The sequence below is a fragment of the Malaclemys terrapin genome, chromosome 4, assembly GCF_027887155.1.
Source record: "Malaclemys terrapin pileata isolate rMalTer1 chromosome 4, rMalTer1.hap1, whole genome shotgun sequence".
Taxonomy (NCBI): domain Eukaryota; kingdom Metazoa; phylum Chordata; order Testudines; family Emydidae; genus Malaclemys; species Malaclemys terrapin.
Genome location: NC_071508.1, coordinates 126,360,274 through 126,381,475, shown reverse-complemented (window position 1 = coordinate 126,381,475; position 21,202 = coordinate 126,360,274). Strand labels below are relative to the sequence as shown.

Here is a 21,202-nt window from a genome sequence, read left to right as displayed (position 1 = left end):
ATTACCCTATTTTACAGATGGGGAAATTGAGGCATGGGGAGATGAAGTTATTTGCTCAAGTTCACACGCTGAACCAGTGTCACTATCAGGACAAGAATTCATGTCTGTTGGCTCTGAGTCCCATAGGCCAATAAAGATGCCCTCCTAATCTGTGCTACTGGTCGCCTTGGCCAACCTGAACTTTGCAGCTCTGCCACAAAGCAATGGCTCTTGTTAGTCCTTCCAAAAGGGCTGTGCTAAAACGTGAGAGAACTGGCTACAGACAATTGTAGTAGTGGCAATAATGCAGACATTTGCAAGTTTGGGGTCCCTTTAAGCAGCGGGCCAGCACACCCACTTAATCCCTGTTTTATGGTGGCCTTCTCCACAAGAACGAATTTCATCTTTTGGCCCAAATCTTACAAAGACCCAAACATGGCTATGAATGTAAGACTTGAAGATCGGGGCTTTAGTTTGTTGAGTGCACTATAGCAGGGATCGGCAACCTTTTAGAAGTGGTGTGCCGAGTCTTAATTTATTCACTCTCATTTAAGGTTTCGCGTGCCAGTAATACATTTTAATGTTTATAGAAGGTCTCTTTCTATAAGTCTATAATATGTAACTAAACTGTTGTTGTATGTAAAATAAATAAGGTTTTTAAAATGTTTAAGAAGCTTCATTAAAAATTAAATTAAAATGCAGAGCTCCCTGGACCAGTGGCCAGGACCCGGGCACTGTGAGTGCCACTGAAAATCAGCTCGCGTGTCGCCTTCGGCACTCGTGCCATAGGTTGCCTACCCCTGCACTAGAGCAATGGTTCTCAACCAGGGGTCCGGGGACCCCTAGGGGTCCGGGAGCAGGTTTCATGGGCGCCGCCAAGCATTAGATTTGCTGGGGCCCAGAGCAGAAAGCCAAAGCCCCACCACATAGGGCTGAAGCCCAGGGCCCTGAGCCCCGGCACCCTGGCCAAAGCTGAAGCCTGAGCAATGTAGCTTCGCAGGGACCCCTGTGACATAGGACCCCAGGCAATTGTTCTGCTTGCTATCCCGTAACACCAGCCCTGGCCTTTATATGCAGAAAACCAGTTATTGTGGCACAGGTGAGCTGTGGAGCTTTTATAGCAGGGGTGGGCAAACTTTTTGGCCCGAGGGCCAGATCGGGGTTTCAAAACTGTATGGAGGGCCGGGTAGGGAAGGCTGTGCCTCCCCAAACAGCCTGGCCCCCTCCCACTTCCCACCGCCTGACTGCCCCCCTCAGAAGCCCTGACCCATCCAAACCCCTCCTGCTCCTTCTCCCTTGACCGCCCCCTCCTGGGACTCCCTGCCCCTATCCAACCTCCCCTGCTCCCTGACTGCCCCGACCCCTATCCACACCCCCACCCCTGACATGCCCCCCCGGGACTCCTACGCCTATCCAACCCCCCCGTTCCTCATCCCCTGACTGCCCCCCCCCCCAGAACCTCCACCCTATCCAACTGCCCCCTGCTCCCTGTCCCCTGACTGCACCCCAGGACCACCCGCTCCCCGCCCCCTTACCATGCTGGAGCCAGCCACGCGCTGGCGGTGCAGCGAGGTGAGGCTGCGGGGGAGGGGAGACAGCAGGGGGGGCCGGGGGCTAGCCTCCCTTGCCGGGAGCTCAGGGGCTGGGCAGGATGGTCCCGCTGGCCATAGTTTGCCTACCTCTGTTTTATAGCATGTTGGCGGGGAGGGGAGGTTCAGAAAGAAAAAGGTTGAGAATCCCTGCACTAGAGCACAAAAGCTGAGTTAGGAAATGAGTGGAAAGTCCAAGAAGTGCCAGGCAGATCTGTGGGACTCCTTCCTCAAAGAAAATTTTCATACAGTCTGAAGACACAGGCGTAGAAAGGAAGGTTATGGGACAGGCCTAGTAAATGTTAACAGTGTGATAATGGAAGCCTGGCTCTGGAAAATGACCTTTCTCCCTCTGGTCCGATTGTCCAGATATCCTACATCCACTTGAAGCAGAGTCCGTTGTATCACAGCAATCACATGTAGCCCCAGAGTTGTGAGCCAGTGACCCCAAATCAGCAAGGCACTTAAGCATGTGCCTCACTTTAATCACAAGAGAAGTCCATGGGGTTGCTCACAAGCTCAAAGTTAGGCACATGCTTAAGTATCTCGCTCAGTTGGAGCCATAGATCGGCTGCAGAGAACCAGCCCCTCTGAGTCTTCAGCATCAGATGCTCTGTCTTGGAAACTCTTTTATTTGGGGAGACTCTTTTTGATCTGCCTCATTCTCCCGTTACTCCTCTCTGCTCCAAGCATGCGCATGCTGCAGCGCCCTCCAGAGGGGGGTGGCTCTTAGGTTCTTCCTCCTCCCGCGGGACTGAACATGCTGCTTCTACCGTGCGACCAGCTCCTGCCAGCTCCAGGTTCCTGCAGCCCAAACCCTGATACCCAGCAGGGGAGCGTGTGCCTTACTGATGCTCGACTGGTGGGTTTGGCAGAGGATAAATAATGTTGTACGTATTATTGTTTAAAAAGCTAAACATCATTTCGGAGATGTTTCCCCTTTTTATAACATTATAACCACTTCTCAGAAATAAGCAGAACAGCAGCAGTAGCAGCTAAAAAGCCAGTTTTGGGGTCAAAAATGTACTATTTGATCATTCAGCACAGAGGACTCAGCTTGTCATATAACAAAAGAACTGGCACTTGGTCTGCCTCTGCCTCCCAACGTCTGTTCCTAACAGGCTTCCAGCTCACTTGAAGTGACTGGAATACTAATTTTTTCTAGTTAGCTGGTTCTTGGCAGGTTCAGGGCCTGACAGCTAATACAAGTGCAGAATTCAACACTGAATGGGAGCGACGAAAGGTTCAGTCGAGGAGCAGGAATAATTGTGGTTTCAAACTTGCCTTGCTGGGAGTCGTACATAAAAGGAGCTGCGCGTGGGTGTGAGCCTGTGTGTGTGTGTGGGCGTACAGTAGCTGCAAGTAATAAACCAAATTATGGCTATCATCCACCCAGAAACTCATGTCAGAGCATTTGCACGCAGAGAGGTATCACAACGGGGAATGTTTTCCTCTGCTCCTGGTTTTCTCCCAGAGCTGTGGAGAGGACATTCACCAAACATTCAGCACCAGACATCTTCAGGCCATGTGCTGGGGTTGGAGGGAAGGGGCATTAACCATTTGTAGGTTAAATTTACTCTTCCACAGGTGAGGGCAGTGCAAGGTTTGCGCATCACTTAACTCTTCAAAATGCACCCTTGAGTGCATCTGGCCCCTGGCCCTACAATGGGAATTACAGACATCCCAGATATGCAAGCTATTTGTGCTTCTGGCATGAACAACATGCAGGCCAGATTCTCCTTTCACTTATACCGGTTTCACACAGGTGTTACTCCATTGATGTCGATGGAATTAGTCCTGATTCAGCCCTGAGTATGAGAGGAGAATCAGGCCCTTAGTGGATGGCACAAATGTTGCTGATTTACTGCTGCCCTGGGTGGACCTCCAGTGAGATGACAGCACTCGTCTGTTGAAAGCACTTTATTAAGAGCAAGACTGATTTACCATTTCTATTTTAAGGCACCCATTTTACAGGGTGGTCCGTGTAAGCCATTTAGGGCAGTGGTCCCCAAATATTTTATCTCGCGCCCACCCCTTACCCTGTCTGTCCTTCTCCCCTCCCCCCCCCGCCCCAGGAGCCAGAGCCGGGAGTGGGGCCGCAGCTCTGGAACAGGGGGACACAGACCAGGGTAAGGGACCGAGGTTGGGCCCATAGCTAGGGACAGAGCCTTGGCCAGAGGCCAGCAGCTGGGGCACCGGCTGCGGGGCCAGCAGCCAGGGCCTCAAGCATGGGGCTGACAGCTGGGGCTGGCAGCCGGGACCCTAGAAGTGGGGCCGGGAGCAGAGCCCTGGGTGTGGGGCTGGCAGCCGGGGCCCTGGGCGTGGGCCGGGAGCGGAGCTCGAGGCACGGAGCCGGCAGCCAGGGCCGGGGCCAGGAACAGAGCTGTGTGGTGTTTCCTCCCCGTGCCCAGCCACGCCCTCCGTGAACGTTCCTCTGTGCCCCCCTAGGGGGCATGCCCCAAAGTTTGGGGACCTCTGATTTAGCAGGTTCTTTTTATAGTCTAACACTCACCTAGTCAAGGGACTATGTGAAATCATAGCAGTGCCGGCACTAGCCCATTCAGGGTCCTAAGTAGGAATATTTTTGATCCCCCCCAAAATGCATAATAATTAATAGGGGGCCCCTTGAGCTGCCTGAGGCCCTAAGCCAGTGGCTCCCAACCATTCCAGACTACTGTACCCCTTTCAGCAGTCTGATCTGTCTTGCGTACCCGCAACTTTCACCTCACTTAAAAACTACTTGCTTACAAAAATCAGACATAAACACACAAAAGTGGCACAGCACATTATTAAGCAATTTTTCAGTATTTCTAATTTTTACCATATAATTATAAAATAAATCAACTGGAATATAAGTACTGTACTTACGTTTCAGTGTGTAGTATATAGATCAGTATAAACGAGTCAAAGTCTATTGACTTTGCTAGTGCTTTTTATGTAGCCTAAAATTAGATAACTATCTAGATGAGTTGATGTACCGTTGGAAGACCTCTGCGTACCCCTAGTGGTACGTTACCCCTAGTTGAGAACCATTGCCCTAAGCAATTGCTTAGCCTGCTTATGCCTAGTGCCGTCAGTGGGCAGGATCGAACCTGGGATCTCTGGAACTTAAAGCAAACAAGCAGTAGAATGGATTCTCATTTTGTAGCTCTAAGTCTCCTACCAAGTTTTGGTTGGTTTGGGGGTTTTCTGAATGGGGCGGGGAAATAGTTTGCTTTAAAAAAAAAAAAAAAAATGGTGTCATTGGGCTAAACTCTTCTATACTGAGTGTTGCCTGGCACAGGAATTGGAGCAGGTGCATCAAGAGCCGGAACTGGCTCCCTAATTCTCAACTGCATCTCCAGCACAACTGAAAGATTCTGCCAGGCAGTGTCTCCCACTGGCAGAATGGCCTTAGGAGGGATGCTGTGGTGGAGAAGTGGTGCAAAGAGAACAATCACAGGCCACAGAATCTTGTCCAATATCTATAGCAGCCATACAAAATTCTCAAGAAAGTGTATCAGCCTGCAACAGAGAACTGAGCAACAGCAGCTAAGTCAGCACTCTGGTCACTGCAGTTCTAAGTGCTGTACTTTCTCCAGAGCACACCTCATTAAGAAGAGCTGGGCCTAATTGATGGACTGAGGAGAACTAAAAGGCTAATTAAGCCGGGGGGCTCCCTAGGTATAAGGCTGTATAGTATACAAGGGTAATGGGAACCAGCATTGTAAATAAACTGCACCAAATGTTTTACTAGCATAAAGGTCTCTGAGCTGTTTGTGGAATTGAGCAGGGACAGGAGCGAGCAGGCCCTGCCACACAGTCCATAAAAAATCCTTGTAACAACGGTAATGATTATTATAATTAAAACAACTAATGATAACTTTCTAGCCCACAAAGAATGTTACTTGCCAGTAAAGTTTGTCAGTTTATTCATTCTTCATAAAGTGTCTGTCTAATTTAGCACGCTTTTCTGTTTGCACTTTATTCCTGCACTGTGAGATTCAGTCTATGTCCATGAAAAGGGGATTTGTATAAAACTCAGGGCCAAATTTTCTAAAGAATACAGGTTGCAACTCTGTTTATGTACACTTAGAACCCAATAATATAAGAATGAAGGGAGTACTCCAAGAATTCACTTCCCATTGATTTCAAAGGAGTTGACAGTGCTCAGCCCATTAAAGAGTGCCCAGAACACTGCAGTACTGGGATCTAAGGGCAGGGCAAAATACGCACATAAGCATGAGCAGTATATTCAACCAGCATGTGGTGCTTCTTCAATCTTGGTTCCTCTCCACACTTCCATCTCTTGCAATTTCCTCTTTACAATGGGACCCCGACAGAGCTCCTGCCATAACAAAACTGGGAAATTTTTATCCACTTCATTTTTGCACTAGCAGGAAATTTTAAAAAAGACTCAGACACTAATTGTCAAAAATTCAGAATGTAGTGACTGGGGATGCGGTGATTCATAACAGACTCAGAAATAAAATCATAATTGTAATGCTTCATAAAATTCAGTTATTAGCTGATTGCCACATAAAACTGACAGCAAAGAGGGGCACTGTTCTCACTAAACTGTGTATCCATGCACATGTGCAAAACCCCACACAAACACAAACTAATGAATGTGAAACCCTGGTGTCCACAATAAGTACACATACACACACACACACAATCCTACCCACCCACCTTTCCTTCCCTAAAAGTTTTAGTAATTTCCAATGAGACAAGATGGGTAAGGTAATTGCTCTCTTTGGACCAACTTCTGTTGGTGAGAGAAATAAATCGCATATGGGATCAAATCACAAACAGGCCAAACCAAAGACTGCTCACACCAGAGCCCCTAGCAGCAGGTAGCCTTTTGTATAGTAATGGGCTCCAACAAATGTCCTAGATCTGAACACGACTGACTTCTGTGGTAAAGGGGAATGGGGTGGAATTTGATCTGTATCTAAATTTCACAAGTGGGCCATATCAAAACCCCTGATTTTAAAAGATGCCCTGAACTTTGAGGATTTGAAACCTGGATCTGGACCTGAATTTTGAAAATTACTTTAACTTTTGGAAAACAGAAAAGCTGGTAGAGGAATTTATGGTGCTTTATTATATTGTGTTTATGCAAGTTTGTATTGAAACGATTAAGTTTTCATATAAGGGAAGGTCTGCATCCACTTAGGTAGGATTATTAATGTTGGATTCTAAGGATCAAAGAGGATTTGGCTTTTAAGTCTAAAAAGCTGACATGTGATACTCATGCATCTTTAAATCTCCTTTTCTAATTTGTTTTCTTCCACATGATATACTGTTTTGAAGATCAGAACATTTTCCTGAACTTGTGCCAGACAAAGAACAAGTTCCCAAGTGTGATCAGTGCATTCCTGAATATCAGACACACCTACTCAAGGTACCAAGCAAGTCTGCAAGATCTAACTCTTTAAGCTGATATTGAATCCAGGTTTGAACACACTCATCTAGAATCAGTAGTCAAGATTCTGCCTTATGCTGGGACCCCTTTATGCTGCTCTAGTAGTGTAAAGGGGCCATAAAGGTTTTAAAAGGCCCCTACAGAATAACCTCATTGTCGGAGGTTCTCCAAATAGCATACAGTCTTTATAATAGCTCTACACTGGCATCACTTCCTGGACCCTCTGGTAGAGGATGTGGTAGGGTTGACTGGGGAGGTGGGATCATGGCAAGATCACACTATGATCTGGCTGTTCTGTGCTAGTGTAACAGTCCATGGAGTATATTAACAAGCTGGCACAATTTAGAGCCCTGGAGTTTCTCTAAGTTGCACTGGGGATAAAGAACACATTCCTGTGAAAAGGACCTGATCCATGCCTATTAAAGTCAATGGAATGACTCACATCCTACACAGAATAGGGGAACAATTAAAATAGAATCTGCTATATATTATTTTAAATGTGTTTCTTTAACCTCCACAGTGCACTGCTGAGCTGAACTTTAATGTCTATGGAGGACAAGGTATAAGATGTACCTAGCCCTAGCATAAATTCAAGGTTAGAAAAGTCACTCTAGCAATGTCAAGAATTTGTACTTAATCTGAGCAAACTCAAATTGCAGCCCTAAGAGTTAACCTTAACTTGATCTTGGATTCTCAGAAGTTGTACAAAAATATCTTTTGAACCAGGCAGAACACAAAGATCATTTAATTTTGTAATTTACACTTGTGTCAATGAACTCATTTAGAACCTTGACCACATTCTCTAGAGTCTTAAATGGCTTAGTTTTTTCCTTACCAGGTACTCTTTTTGTTGGTACAATGCAAAGGACATTGATGGGGTTCAGAAAATAGTAGTAGTTTACATAGCACGTAGGGCAATAAAAATACAAAGAAAGGAAAGCAGGATTCCTCAATTTTCATTTTCACTATGGAGCAAAAATTACTCCTATCTTTTCTATTCTTTTAATCATTGTGGGGGTAGGGAATATTGCAAATGTAAATCCTAAAACATAACTCACTGGAACTAGTTATACAATTGGCATGTACCATAGCAATGATATGTATTACACTGAAGACCATATAACCATTCTTTTTCACCACATTTTTTTAATCACTTTAAGTTGTTGTCTAATTACAGAGTTTTTAAAAACAAAAAACAAAACAAAAACAGAAACAGAAACAGAAAACACATCTTTGCCTGGTACTGAGTTGTGTTCACTGACAAAATAATTAATAGATCCCAAGGCCAGAAGGGACCATTGTGATCTAGTCAGATCTTCTGTATGACACAGGCGATGGAACTTCCCTAAAATAATTCCAAGAAAATACCTTTTAGAAAAATATCTAACTTTGATTTTAAAATCGTCAGTGATGGAGAATCACAACTGTTGGGGTTAATTCCCTCACAATCAAAAATTTACACCTTTTTTGCAGTCCGAATTTGTCTAGCTTTAGCTTCCAGCCATTGGATTGCATTACATCTTTATCTGTTAGTCTGAAGCACCCATTATTAAATATTTGTTCTCCATATAGGTACTTAGACTGTAATCAAATCACCCCTTAACCTTCTCTTTGTTAAGCAAAATAGATTGAGCTCCTTGAGTCTATTATTTTAAGGAACGTTTTCTAATCTTTTAATCATTCTCATGGCTCTTGTCTGAACCCTTTACAATTTATCAACATCCTTTTTGAACTGAAGGCACCAGAACTGGCCACAATCTTCCAGCAGTGGTTGCACTAGTGCCAAATACAGAAGTAAAATAACCTCTCTACTCCCTACTCAAGAGTCCCCTGTTTACACATCCCAGAATTACATTCGCTGTTTGGGTCACAGCATCACACCGGGAGCTCATGTTCAGCTGATTATCCACCATGAACCCCCCTCCCAATCTTTGTCAGAGGATAGTGTCCAGGATAGTGTCCCTCATCATGTAAGTATGGCCTACATTCTTGGTTCCTCGCTGTATATATGTACATTTAGCTGTATTGAAACACATGTTGTTTACCAAGCAATCCAGATTGCTCTGAATCAGTGACTTGTCCTCGTCATTGTTTACCTCTCCCGCAATTTCTCTCATCTGCAAACTTTATCAGTGATGAGTTACGTTTTCTTCCGGGTCATTGATAAAATTTCTAATAACCTAGGGCCAATAACTGATTTCTGGAGGATCCCACTGGAAACACACCTGCTTGATGACAGTTCCCCATTTACAACTACATGTTGAGATTTATCAGCCAGTTTTTAATCTGTTTCATGTGTACCATGTTCATTTTATATAGTTCTAGTTTTTTAAATCAAAATGTCATGCAGTACCAAGTCAAATGACTTACAGAAATCTAACACTATTACCTTTATCACCCAAATTTGTAATATCATTTAAAAAAAATATCCACTTAGTGTGACAGGATCTGTTTTCTATAAACCCATGTTGATTTCCATTAACAACATTATCCTTCTTTAATTTTGTATTAATCAAGTTCCAGAACAGCCGCTCCAATATCTTACCCGGGATCAATGTCAGGCTGACAAGCCTACCCATGTCATCTCATTTACCCCAAATTGGCACAACAGTCACCTTCTTTCAGTCTTTTTGAATTTGCCCAGTGCTCCAGAACTTTTTGAAAAATCAACATTAAACTGTCCTGTGAGCTCCTCAACCAGCTCTTTTAAAAATGTTTGGATGCGAGCTATCTGGACCTACTGATGTAAAAATGTTTAACTTCAGTAGCTTCTGTTTAATATCCTCCAGAGATACTAGTGGAATGAAAAGAGTGTTATCAACACTATATAGTGAGACTATATCATCTGTTTTCCCCCAAATACAGAACAGAAATATCTATTGAATACTTCTGCCTTTTCTACATTATTATTGATAATTTTACCATTTCCATTTAGTAATGGACCAATACCACTGTCATGATTCTTTTTGTTCCTAATATATTTTTAAAACTCCTTATTGTTCTTAACTCTGCTGGCCATAGAGGTCTCCTTGTGTTCTTTTGCTTCCCTTATCGATTTTCTACAGTTTCTAACTTATGATTTATAGTCATTATTATCAATTTCCTCTTTCTTCTATTCGTTTTTTATTTGTATAGCTGCTTTCACTCCCCCCCCCCCTAAACTAGGTCAGTTTTTTAACCAGCACAGCCTTCTGATATGCAGTCAGAATTCAGGGCTCAGTCCTGCAAAGTCCTGCATGCCCTCAGCTCCCATTGGGCACTGAGGGTGTTCAGCACCTCACAGAATTGGGCCTTTATTTTGAAAGACTGAATCGCTATGTTAAATAAAGAGAAGCCAATTTTATTTCTAAGATTATTTACAGTACAAATGTGCTCCCAGGTGAACACACAGCACACAAAAGTAAAATATATATACTACAATATAGCTCAAAACTTACATTCCAACATATCTCGTGTACTGTTTTTCGGTAGTACATAACTATACTCTTCAAAGTCTGTATTAAAATGCAAAACCTTATTAGCATGAGTCACCCCACTGAAATCAATGGGAGCGTTTGCAAGAGTAATGATTGTTCAGGTCTGCGAGATTGGGCCATAAGTGAACACACACAGTAAGAAAGCACGGACACAGCCTCGCAAATTGTGTTTTTTTGACAACTGTGACTTAGTTGTTGTGATCAAGTATAGTACTTCAGAACATAGGAATAAATGCACTCGAACCAAGATTTTCTAACTATGGGTATCCAAAGTTAAGCAACTAACTCCATATTTAGGAACCTAAACAAAAGTAGTCAGATTTTCAGAGGTGCTGAGCATTCAAAGCTCCTATTGATTTCAATAGTTCTGGGTGCTCAGCACTTCTGAAAACCAGGCGACTTTTATACAGATGCCTAAATGGGAATGTAAGTGCCTAATTTTAAAGATGTACAAGTTTGCGAATTTTGACCAACAGCTCATTTTTAGTAGATACACTGGAGTCTAAGAGGGAACTTCACTACCAGCATTACATCTTCACTGAGACATGAAGAGAAAGAGACTTTGTGTAAATTAAATGAGGCCAGATCTTATGTCAGTGTAAGTCAGCCTAGTACCACTGAGGTCACTTGAGCTAACCCATTTTATACCAGCCACCAAAGTGTGTAGCTCAAAGAAGCTCTGAGATATATAATATTGTTTCATGGTGTTTCACAGGGCTTCACCCATTCAGGCTTTGGCTCATGATATATGGTACAGGTGGGCAACTGGCCGTATCCAGTACACCAGATCATTGTATTTGTCCCACCCATAGCAGGGTTGCAGCCTCAGAATTTAAGATTGAGTCAGGTTGCTGAGAGGTGCAATCTTTTAATAAAACTGCTGGTGCCTCTGTTTGGCTCCATTTACCAATCAACGCAGACTCCAGTGCCACCCCACACCACCCTGCTCCACTTACTGTCCCCCATTGTCTAATTGCTTGGGAACTGAGAGCTAATCAGATTCTGGCCAGGCTCCCTTAACAAAGGGCTAGGGCAGGGCACACCTCTGCCAGTAGGGAGGAAATACCCAGAGCTGAGTGGCATGAGATGAAGCTGGAGCCGGTGTTGATGGGGAACAGAGCACAGCCCAGGACTAGGCATAGGTGCCCATGTGCCAGGTCACAATGGCACTCGTTGGCCCAATCACCTCTCCATCACTTACACAGGGGAGGGGCTCTGTCCCATGCCTCCCGACTTTGGTTACTGCCTTCCCATTGGATCTCATCTGCCACAGACAATCTGACTATGGCCAGCCCCAGTTTGCCTCCCCCCCCACACACACCTCCCTCAGTCATGGGTGGGTTCAATGGGGAGGCAATAACCAGAGTTGGGTAATATCAGATTCTCTTCCCTGCTGGCATGATGAAGGGGTGGGGCTGGGTCAAATTTGAATGTCTTTTTTGATCCAGCGCATGGGCTCCTGCTCCCAGGGTGGAGCCCGAGTCCATGGGGAATAGGGTGACCAGATGTCCCAATTTTATAGGGACAGTCCAGATATTTGGGGCTTTCTCTTACATAGGTGCCTTTTACCTCCCACCCTCTGTCCCGATTTTTCACACTTGTTATCTGGTCACCCTAATAGGGAAGCAGAGTGGAGGCAGACTAAGAGCAACAAAGACAAAAACATCTTTCATAGTTATTTTTTGTTATTTTCTTTTACTAAGGGGCTGTCCATAAATGACATAACATCTTTTCTAGTCATTTTTCGAGACCTTCCTTTGACTCTTGTAACACTGAAACAAACATGAAAATTAAGGATCCACCCTTAATGTGTTACATAATTAATGGACAACCTCTAATCCCCTGCTCTTCTGCACACTGAAAAAAAAGATTCATGAAAGATTTGTTTAAACTTTTTTGTAGTTAATTAAAGGTTGAGCTATAAGGGGCTTTTATATTTAAAAATACTTCCGTTTTTACACTCTTAGTACATAGTTATTTGTATGGTCAACATGCTATATGTAGCAAACATTTCTGAGTTATGCAATATGCAGCCTAAAAACAAAGGGTTTTAGTGGTCCTCTGCTACCTTAAAGTTGCTCATCCCTGATGTATTGTGTGAATGCACTACTTAAAGATCAATATACAAAGCCTCTCTCACAGAAATATTAATAGCCTGATGAACTCACAAGAGCAAGGAAATTCAATTAAGATTTAACCCTTGCCAACTATGCTCTTCGCTCATAAGCACTGCCTACCTTGTCATAAAAATCAGGTATAATATTTATGCATCGGGCATTTATGCAGTAAAATGGCAAACACAATCCTACTGGATCTCCTCCTGCCCCCATCTCATCTGCTGTCCTCACACATCCTCTCCTTTAACCACCAACTCCTCACTTTCCTTGTCAAGCAGGGCCAACTCAGTGCACCATGTCACCACAGACGCTATGGACACAGATGGCTCCAGCCACATCGAGCAGATTGAAAGCCAAGGGGTAGTTTGAAAGATGAAGAGTTGCGTAAATACAGTAGGCGACATGATGACAACACTAAGCATTGGAACCCTTAGGATAATGCCGTTATGTCAAACAGACCATACGTCTTGACTTTGAATTACAAAAACAGCAGGAAAAGGAGGCCAGAAAAAGAAGGGCAACAAAAATTTGAGATGTGTGTCTGTCTGTACGAAATTCCACTTGAGGAAAGGATTGTTTCGTTCAGAAAGAAGACAGAGTAAGTGGTGCTGTGGTAAAAGTCTAGTGAAGGCTAGTTGGACATCTCTACTAAACATAGCAACTCTTAACATGAATTTACATAGTATGCACATAAGACCCCAGATCATCACCTCCTATGCAACAGAGTTTTATGGAGGGAAATCTGCACAAGGATCTCCTCATGGAGTTCCCCCTTTTCCCCCAATGGGCAGATCCCTTGGAATTCATTTGGCTCCTGGGAATAGCACAGAAGGCCCATAGGGGCCCTCTGCCGCTACACTGGCTCTGGCCTCTGGCAGCATGGCTTTGGAGCTGCACTCCCAGGGACTCCTTTGGCCATGGCAATTCCCGGGACCACGGGGGGGGGGAGGGGCATGTTGAAAAGATAATACCGCTCCAGGTTGTTTAACCTTTTCCTCCTACAATCCACTGGGACAATCATTTGTCCCTGTCTAAGTCCACTCACCCAGAGACTATGGTAATGGGAACCATAGAAAACCCTATAACTAAAGAAGTATATTCTCTCTTAAAGGGACACTTGGCATGCATGGCAATTTTCTTTGAATAATCCAGCATGGAACTCTGTTGAAGGAACGAGAGCAGATTAGATGAACCACTGATTCCCACCACCACCCGTCTGCCTCCCCCCTCCCCCCCAGTATGACATTGTTTAGAGAATATTCTTATTATGGACATTTCCACTAAACACAAAAGACTACTTCACTTTTGGGCAATGGGGTCAGCCCTCCTTCAGGAGGACATAGCCCAATACCCACACCAAGAAAATGTAGGCTGTGGAGAGGAGAGGACTGCATAGAAGAGAACACTACCATCTCATTAATGAAATACAGCACACTTGGGACCAAATTTTGCTCTCAGTTACACTCATAAAATGCACTTGTAGGCAGTGTCCAGGCCATTACACTGATGTAAACTGAGACAAGAAATTGGCCCTTAGTATATTTCTAAAGAGAGATGGGCTGAATCCTTTGGCAAAGTTCCAAATTTTGCAGATCATACCCACCTCTCTGTAAAAACCAAAACAAACAAACCAACAAAACCCTAAAAATGCTAAAAATGACCTTAAAGTCTCCTAAAAGTAGTCTATTGAAGATGCCCTATTGGCATAAAAACCTGTGTTTTCATAGCATATCTTAGCTACAGCTTCTCTCTTCAAAACAAAACAATACAAAAAAAAATATGTCTGTATCACACAGGTCACAGACTTTTCCTGGCCTTGATATCTGGAACCACTGAGTCGCTCTCCCCATAGCAAATGTTTATTTCATTATATATTTATAGGACTACCCCACAGAACTTAGTTGGCAGCTTGTCATACGTTTGCACATACACATGACATATGCAGAAACAGTTTTCAGGACCAGAAAATAATATATATAAACACACAGACATGCACAAACGCACACTTAAAGAGAGAAAAACAAATTGTCCACTGTACTCCCTTAATATTTCAGGGGATAAAATAATCTCTGGCTCTGGTGGGAAAAATACTGTTCTCACTCCAATTTGAAAACAAAATAAATATAATATAAAGCAGGGCTACATAAGAAGATGACCATTGATTTTATACAACCATATTTCAGCCTTGGAGGCACCCAGCAGACATTAGCACTGGAAATATTTCATGTTTCCTCCTCCCTGAATACAACATAATCCAATTTAACATGAAATCACCCAGCATAAACTTGAAGCGTAACGTAATATAAACGAATGGTCTGGCAGCCAGCTGAGTACCAATAGGCAACTAAAAAATAAGATTTTGCTTCTAATGTTGCTGCTGTTGTGCCCCTGTAAGAATATAAACCTAGCAGTAGAGAGGCAACTGTGAAACTATTTATAGAGAACAGCAGCTCCATTTTCAGAAGTGCAGCTCTGTTCAATGTAAACAGCTGTTGTGCTGTATGCTGATTTGTGCATAGGAACTCTAATTAATATGGTGCCTACTGATTTCCTGGAAGGTCTTTGAGAAAATAAAGCGACTGTACTGGGTATTTTTTAATGATTGTTATGAAACTAATTGTGATTAACAGTTTCTGTAATCAAGTCAATACAATTTTTTATTTATGTGAAAGGGTGGTGGCTGGCATTGAAATCTTGCTGGTTTTCTTTCCCCAGTGAGCACAAGGAGAATCCCTTCTCCCCTTTGCCAAATAATGACAATGTACAATTTAAATGATCATTAAGTGCCCTTTAAAGAAAACGAGCAGGATTGACTGTACACAAAACACTCCCTCTATTGCCAGCTGTTTGGGTCCGTGCTCGCCTTTCGCTCTGTTCTAAACAGAGCTTCAGAGTCACTAGGAAAAGGACCCTCCCTGCTGGGCAGGGAGTGGGGGAAGATCGGTTATCACAATGCATCCGCTCTGATCCACGTGCCCCGCTCCCTCTCGCAGCCTCTGGCTAGCTATGGCAATACATCAGCCCCTGCCGGGCACGGGCCACCCCGGAGCCTCAGGCAGGAGCAGCGGGGAGAAAGCAGCATCTTCCCGTGTCACCCCGCGCACCTGCCAAGCCCTCCGGACTGGAGGCTAAGGCCGGGCAGCTCCTGGGGGCGGGAGAGGGTGGAGTTTCTGGGGAGGAAGGGGACTCAGATCCTGTGGGGAAGGGAGAGGCGGGGGCTAACCAGGCACTGAAATCTGGTGCCTCTGGCGGGACTGGCCACTTACCTGTGCAGCCATGAAGGAAAGGTCCATGGTGCTGCTGCTGCTCGTGGTGCTGCTGCTGGAGAGGCTGCTGCTGCTGCCCGGGGTCGGCAGGTCCCTGTGGCGCTGCGGAGGAGGAGGAGGAGGGAGCTGGTCCTCCCCCAGCAGCAGCCGCGGGCGCGTTAGCAGTTCCAGCTCAGTGCGATCGCGGCGCCCCGGCAGCAGCCCGGCTCCCCGCAGCCTCCTCTCATGGTCTGCGCGGGCAGCGGCTCAGGCAGCGGCAGCTCCCAGCGCAGCAGCCGCCGAGCCAGCCCATGCTGTCATGTGATCCCCCCACCCCTCCCGCGCCCCACCTGCTGCTCGGGCAAAGCCCCGCAGCCCTGCCCGGGCTCTCCCTCGCCTGCCCGGGGGACAAGCCCGCTCTGCTGCCAGCCGCAGCGGGGCCGCGCAAGCCTGGCTGAGCCTGTCAGAGCGATTAGCTGCGTGCGGCGCCTGCTCTTCGGGCCTTCCCCGCTCCAATCCACTGCCGCCCTTGGCCAGGCATTGCGCCTTCCCTGGCCCCGCTGCGCCACCAGCGCATTGCCACTGGCTTCACCCCACTTACTCCTGCCAGGGCAGCGGGAACCAGGCTCACTGTGTCAGGCACAGGCAAGCCTTCAAACCTGGGGCCAGGGGATGTACTGGCCTCTGAGGGGATTTCCCCCCCCCCCCCAAAAAGACCACTCCCAGAGAAGACTACTAGTGCATGCAAAGCCTAACACTTTTAGGCCTGAAAGGAAGGGCAAGGCCTCTGGCTTGGGGGAGACCAAGACCTTAACTTTGCTTGAAGTGGCATCCCTCTCTTTCCCTATCCAGGAACAATCAACCCCTGAAGGTTACATTGATTAAAAACTACCCATCACTCCCCTGTGTTGTACTGTAGGGTAATGGTGATAACTATCAGGGCGCAAGCTTGCTTTTCTGCAAGTGTTTGAGTGCTAATACAATTAGTTATGATATTAGAGGCAGGTTTGGTAGACCATAAGGTTGCCTGATACTTCCCATCATAAGACCCTGTTTTCAGTTGCTTATAACTTTGCCACACTTATTTGGCCTAAAAATGTCCATGCTGGATTCTGCCTCGGGCTGAAATATTAGTGGAAAATTTCAGCCCAAATGTTCCAGCTGTTTCTAAGAAGGAGGCTAGGGAAAAAATATTAAAAAATTGAGACCTTGCCTCTGAAATGCTCTAATACCCCCCTTGCTTTGGAGCGGAGACTTGAAATTGGGCAGGTGGATAGTTTAGTGTCAAGGATAATTTTCATCTCCATGAAAATCCACCCAAATTTGGCTGAGATATAAGCCTTTGAAAAAAAATCACAATTTGCACATGCTTGGTAGAGACGTTCTGGAGCCTAACAACTAAAATCTCAGAAGTTTCCAGATTGTGCCTGCCTGATCCCCACAGAGCGATTAAGCATATTTCAGCCCAAAAGTACAGGCAGTCAGAAGAACTATCCCTGTTATATCTGTACCCAGCGAGATTGAGCTGGGCACGAGGACTAGGCCATTCACACATTCCTCTAATATAAGACATTCCAGTACTTATGAGACTGGCATGAGTCCCCACCATACATGCAAGGTCATGCTGGTGTGTATGAAGTCACATTGCAACAGGGCGCCATTTTTAAGAACATGCTACCCCACCCCCACTGGCATGACCTCGTAAAAAAAAAAAAATCACAAACTCCTGTCTGATACCAGACAAAACTATGTCTGGGGAGACTGGCAATTGTGGAAGAGAGGCTGGAACTGGTTGGGTGGAGAGACTGGAACTTGGAGCTGGGTGGGAGGGGAGGCAAGGGCTAATTAGACAAGGAGACTGGGAGTGGGAGCTGGCAAGGGAATGGGGGATGACTGGGCACCAGTCAATTGAAGGTGGACACAGATTGGGATGAGGAGCTGGGAGGAGGAAGGAGACTGGGACTGGCTGGAGAAGGAGAAGACGACAAGGAAAGACAAAACTGACAAGGAGCTGGGATGCAGGTAGAGAAGTGGGACTGGCTAGTGAAGAAACTGGGGTAAGTAAGTAGGGAGGGGAAAGAGAGGAGACAGACTGGAAGAGGAGTGTGAAGGGAGAATGAGTGGGAACTAGAGGGGTTGGGGAAAACATTTCAGGGGGGAACTGGGACTGGCTGGGCAAAGAGACTGAGATTGGGGCGGGGAGTGATTTGGAAGCAAGGACAGTGGAGGACTGGAGCTTGGACAGTGAGCCCAGATGGGTAAGGACTGGCTGGGTAAGAAAAGTTAGGTTAAGGTTTGAGTGCCAAAAATTAAACTTGCCTGTGCTACCTTAATTCAGCCTCCTTGTGTGTATGCATTATGATGGTACTGAGTGTGGGGGTGTGTGCTGGGTTCTGTAGAACTCCCAGTAAGACAGGGCCAGACCAATTAACAGAATAAGGAATAAGAGTTTCCAGTTTGCCTGCATTTCATTCACAGAGCCTTATATTACATTGTACCAATCCTTCCCGGTTCACGGAGGTACTTGACTGCTGTAAACTTGCCTTCCTCAAGTCTATCCAAAATGCTGCTGAGGTTATCTTCCTGGCTCCTCACTCTGGCCACATAACCCTCCCTTTGCATCACTGCATTGGTTCCCTCTGCTCCACCACATCACATCTTTAAGCCCCTCCATGACTTAGCCCCACCTTACCTAGCCACTCTTATTCATCATGACATTTACTGGTGCCCTCACTCCCCCCGCATTACCAGCCTTTCCCACTCAATAGGCAGCTTCATCCTCAAACATCTTCACACCTTTTCTTATGCTGTCCCTTACACATGGGAAAAAAATCACCCGTACAGCTGCTATTTTATCCACTTTTAGATCCCTCCTGAAGTCTCACCTCTGCTGAGATGCCTTAAAAACCTTGCCCATTGGCCATCATTAGATGGGTAGAAAGCAGACATGCCAAACCCACGAAAAAAATGCAGAAATTAGGCTTGTTTTTGGCTTAATTGGCTTGTGAGTTGCTTGTTGGGTAGTTTTTGGCTTGTAGCTTGTTGCTTGTTTGGCTTGTAGCTTTTAGCTTTTTTTTTTTTTTTTTTTTTTTGATCAGCTCCCAGCAAGTGGGGGCAAGGGGAGGAGAGAGTCATGGGTGCACAGCGGGCCCACTATGGTCCCAGACTGTACGCCTGGTGGGGATCTAGTCACATAGAGTGTTGGGGTTCTTAGGGATTGGCTTGTTTTGGCCTTGTTTTGAAATGAGATTAGCTTGATTTTTGGCTTATTGTGAAAGTCGGGATGCTTATTTACCGCATGAAAGTTGGCAACTGTGGTAGAAAGCTGCAACTACTGCTCACTATGCTAGACTTATTTGTATTGCTGTTACCTCATCCTGCCCCTGCCACACATCTGGTTGTTTCATCCATGTTGCAACAGCTTCAAGATTTTAAGCTATTTGGGGCCGGAGCTGGGTTTTTATTGCTTCATGTTTGTACAGAGCCTAACACAATGTGGCCCTGATCATGGCTTCTAGATGCTAGTATGATACAAATAATAAAGTAAGAGCATATTAATGGCAGCAGTATCTAGAGAATCAGCTTTACCCTGATCCTATCCACTAGGGTTTTAAACTATGTTTCCCGTCCCTGCAATCAGTAGACACATCTTATACAATTTTTTTCTATATAATTATGTATAGTTTTGCAGAGGGTGACAAAGGAAAGATGATGATGTATTAAAAAAATCAATTCTCAGTTACTTGAATGACTTGGTTTGTGTCCCTGCCAAACATTCTCCTACATGTCAAGATTCCCATTAACTGAAGGAAAAAACAAAACAAAACCCACAACAGAATCTAAATGAGGCTCTCTCATTTTAAGATTTTAAATTAGATTTTATGAATAATGGAATTGTCTCACTTTGGGAAATCCTCCAAAGTCTTAAAAGGTTTAAAAGGTTATTGACACATGCATCACAAGCCATAAGGTAATTTCAAAGCAGTTGCAATAATTAATTGTCTAGAGATGAACTTTGCATGCATTTATAGCCATCCCTGTGAGTGTAATAGGGTCATTTGGCTCCCTCCACAATAAAAGCTATAGCAGTATCACTTCAGTAGGAAAATAAAGTAGCAAGGGCCCTGATACTGCAATTACTTACACACTTGCTTACCTTTATGCACTTTCAGCAATCTAATTGAAGTCAATAAGCTACTCACAGTGCATAAGATTAGGCATGTGCTTAAGTCTCTTCAGAATTGGGGCCTAAAGGAGGATATTATTTGATCTGTGTATTAAGAGCTTTGCAGGGGCATGGCTCTGGCACTGACATACGGCCTATCTCTGCATTAATCCTGTGAAAGATGGCCAGAAATATGCAGGAAGGAAGGAATATAGCTTAACCTGTGGTTTTCTCTCCAGTTTTGATTTTGGAAAGGTGCAGTGAATTTCCTGCAGGTTTATTGGACAATCAAATGATGCTTAGGTGGTTAACAGGCAGTCGTTCAATCTGCTCATTAAGGTCTGAGGGGTTGGGGTTTTTTGGTCCCCGTGCTCCCCCTCACCCCCCCCCCCAGTGGTGTAGGACTAGCATATTAGAGCCAAGTTTGTGATTTAGCTCGAGCATCAAACCGCTGATATTCTCTTATTCGTTGTAGTCTTGAGTCACAAGAAACGTGTCCAACTCCTGAATTCCACTGCAGACCTACGTAACTTAAGGTCAGGGAGAATACAGCTGGAATAGCACAATACGCAACACATTAATCAACAGTTACAATAGTTCAAAGGCCAAAGGCCTATGAAGGAATGTCATACAACAGAGAAAGGCTCAAACTCAAGCAAAAGGAAATCAAGGTGACAGTGTCCGGTTTTGTGCAGTACTGATGAGACAGTCTACTGGGCCAATGGCCCAGACCCTAGACTGGTCTTCCATTTGGAATCAAGTTTCAAAATTTTCACTTCCATGGTGCATATGCCTTGTGGAATGACACCCTTGTAGGTGAGAGCATAGTTTGGACTTAGTAGAAAAACTACTTAATATAAACAATTTTTTAACATTGTGGCGCTTAGCACAGAAGACAGCAACTCACCCTCAGTCTGTTCCTACTCTGAACCCCAAATGCTTAGCTTCATTTCTTCTTCTTCTTCTTCACTTCCACAGTTTGGGTTATGTAGAACTTTGCTTACATTTGATTTCTTACATGCTCTTCTACTATCTGAGAAGAAGAAGGGTCTCATTACATCTGGTGCCATTGGAATATGGTGCCAGTATTATACTTTGCAGTATATCCATTCATTGGATATACAGAAGGTAAATTATATCTTTTATTTGCTAAGCACTCTAGAAGTTTGACTGAAGTGGCAGATGGTAGAGGAATAATAAAGTAATGGATTATTGCAGGTTCAA

General features: G+C 44.9%; 1 protein-coding gene across 1 annotated transcript in view; it reads right to left on the bottom strand.

Annotated features, from left to right (window-relative positions):
* The window catches only part of C4H14orf132 (chromosome 4 C14orf132 homolog), a 62,657-nt gene extending 46,489 nt beyond the window's left edge, over positions 1 to 16,168 (bottom strand). Inside the window, exon 1 of the mRNA XM_054026465.1 lies at positions 15,835 to 16,168. Within this exon, the coding sequence (XP_053882440.1) occupies positions 15,835 to 15,861 (27 nt within the window). The 5' untranslated portion in view covers positions 15,862 to 16,168. The remainder of the gene's footprint in view (positions 1 to 15,834) is intronic.
* Between the last annotated feature and the right edge of the window lie 5,034 nt (positions 16,169 to 21,202).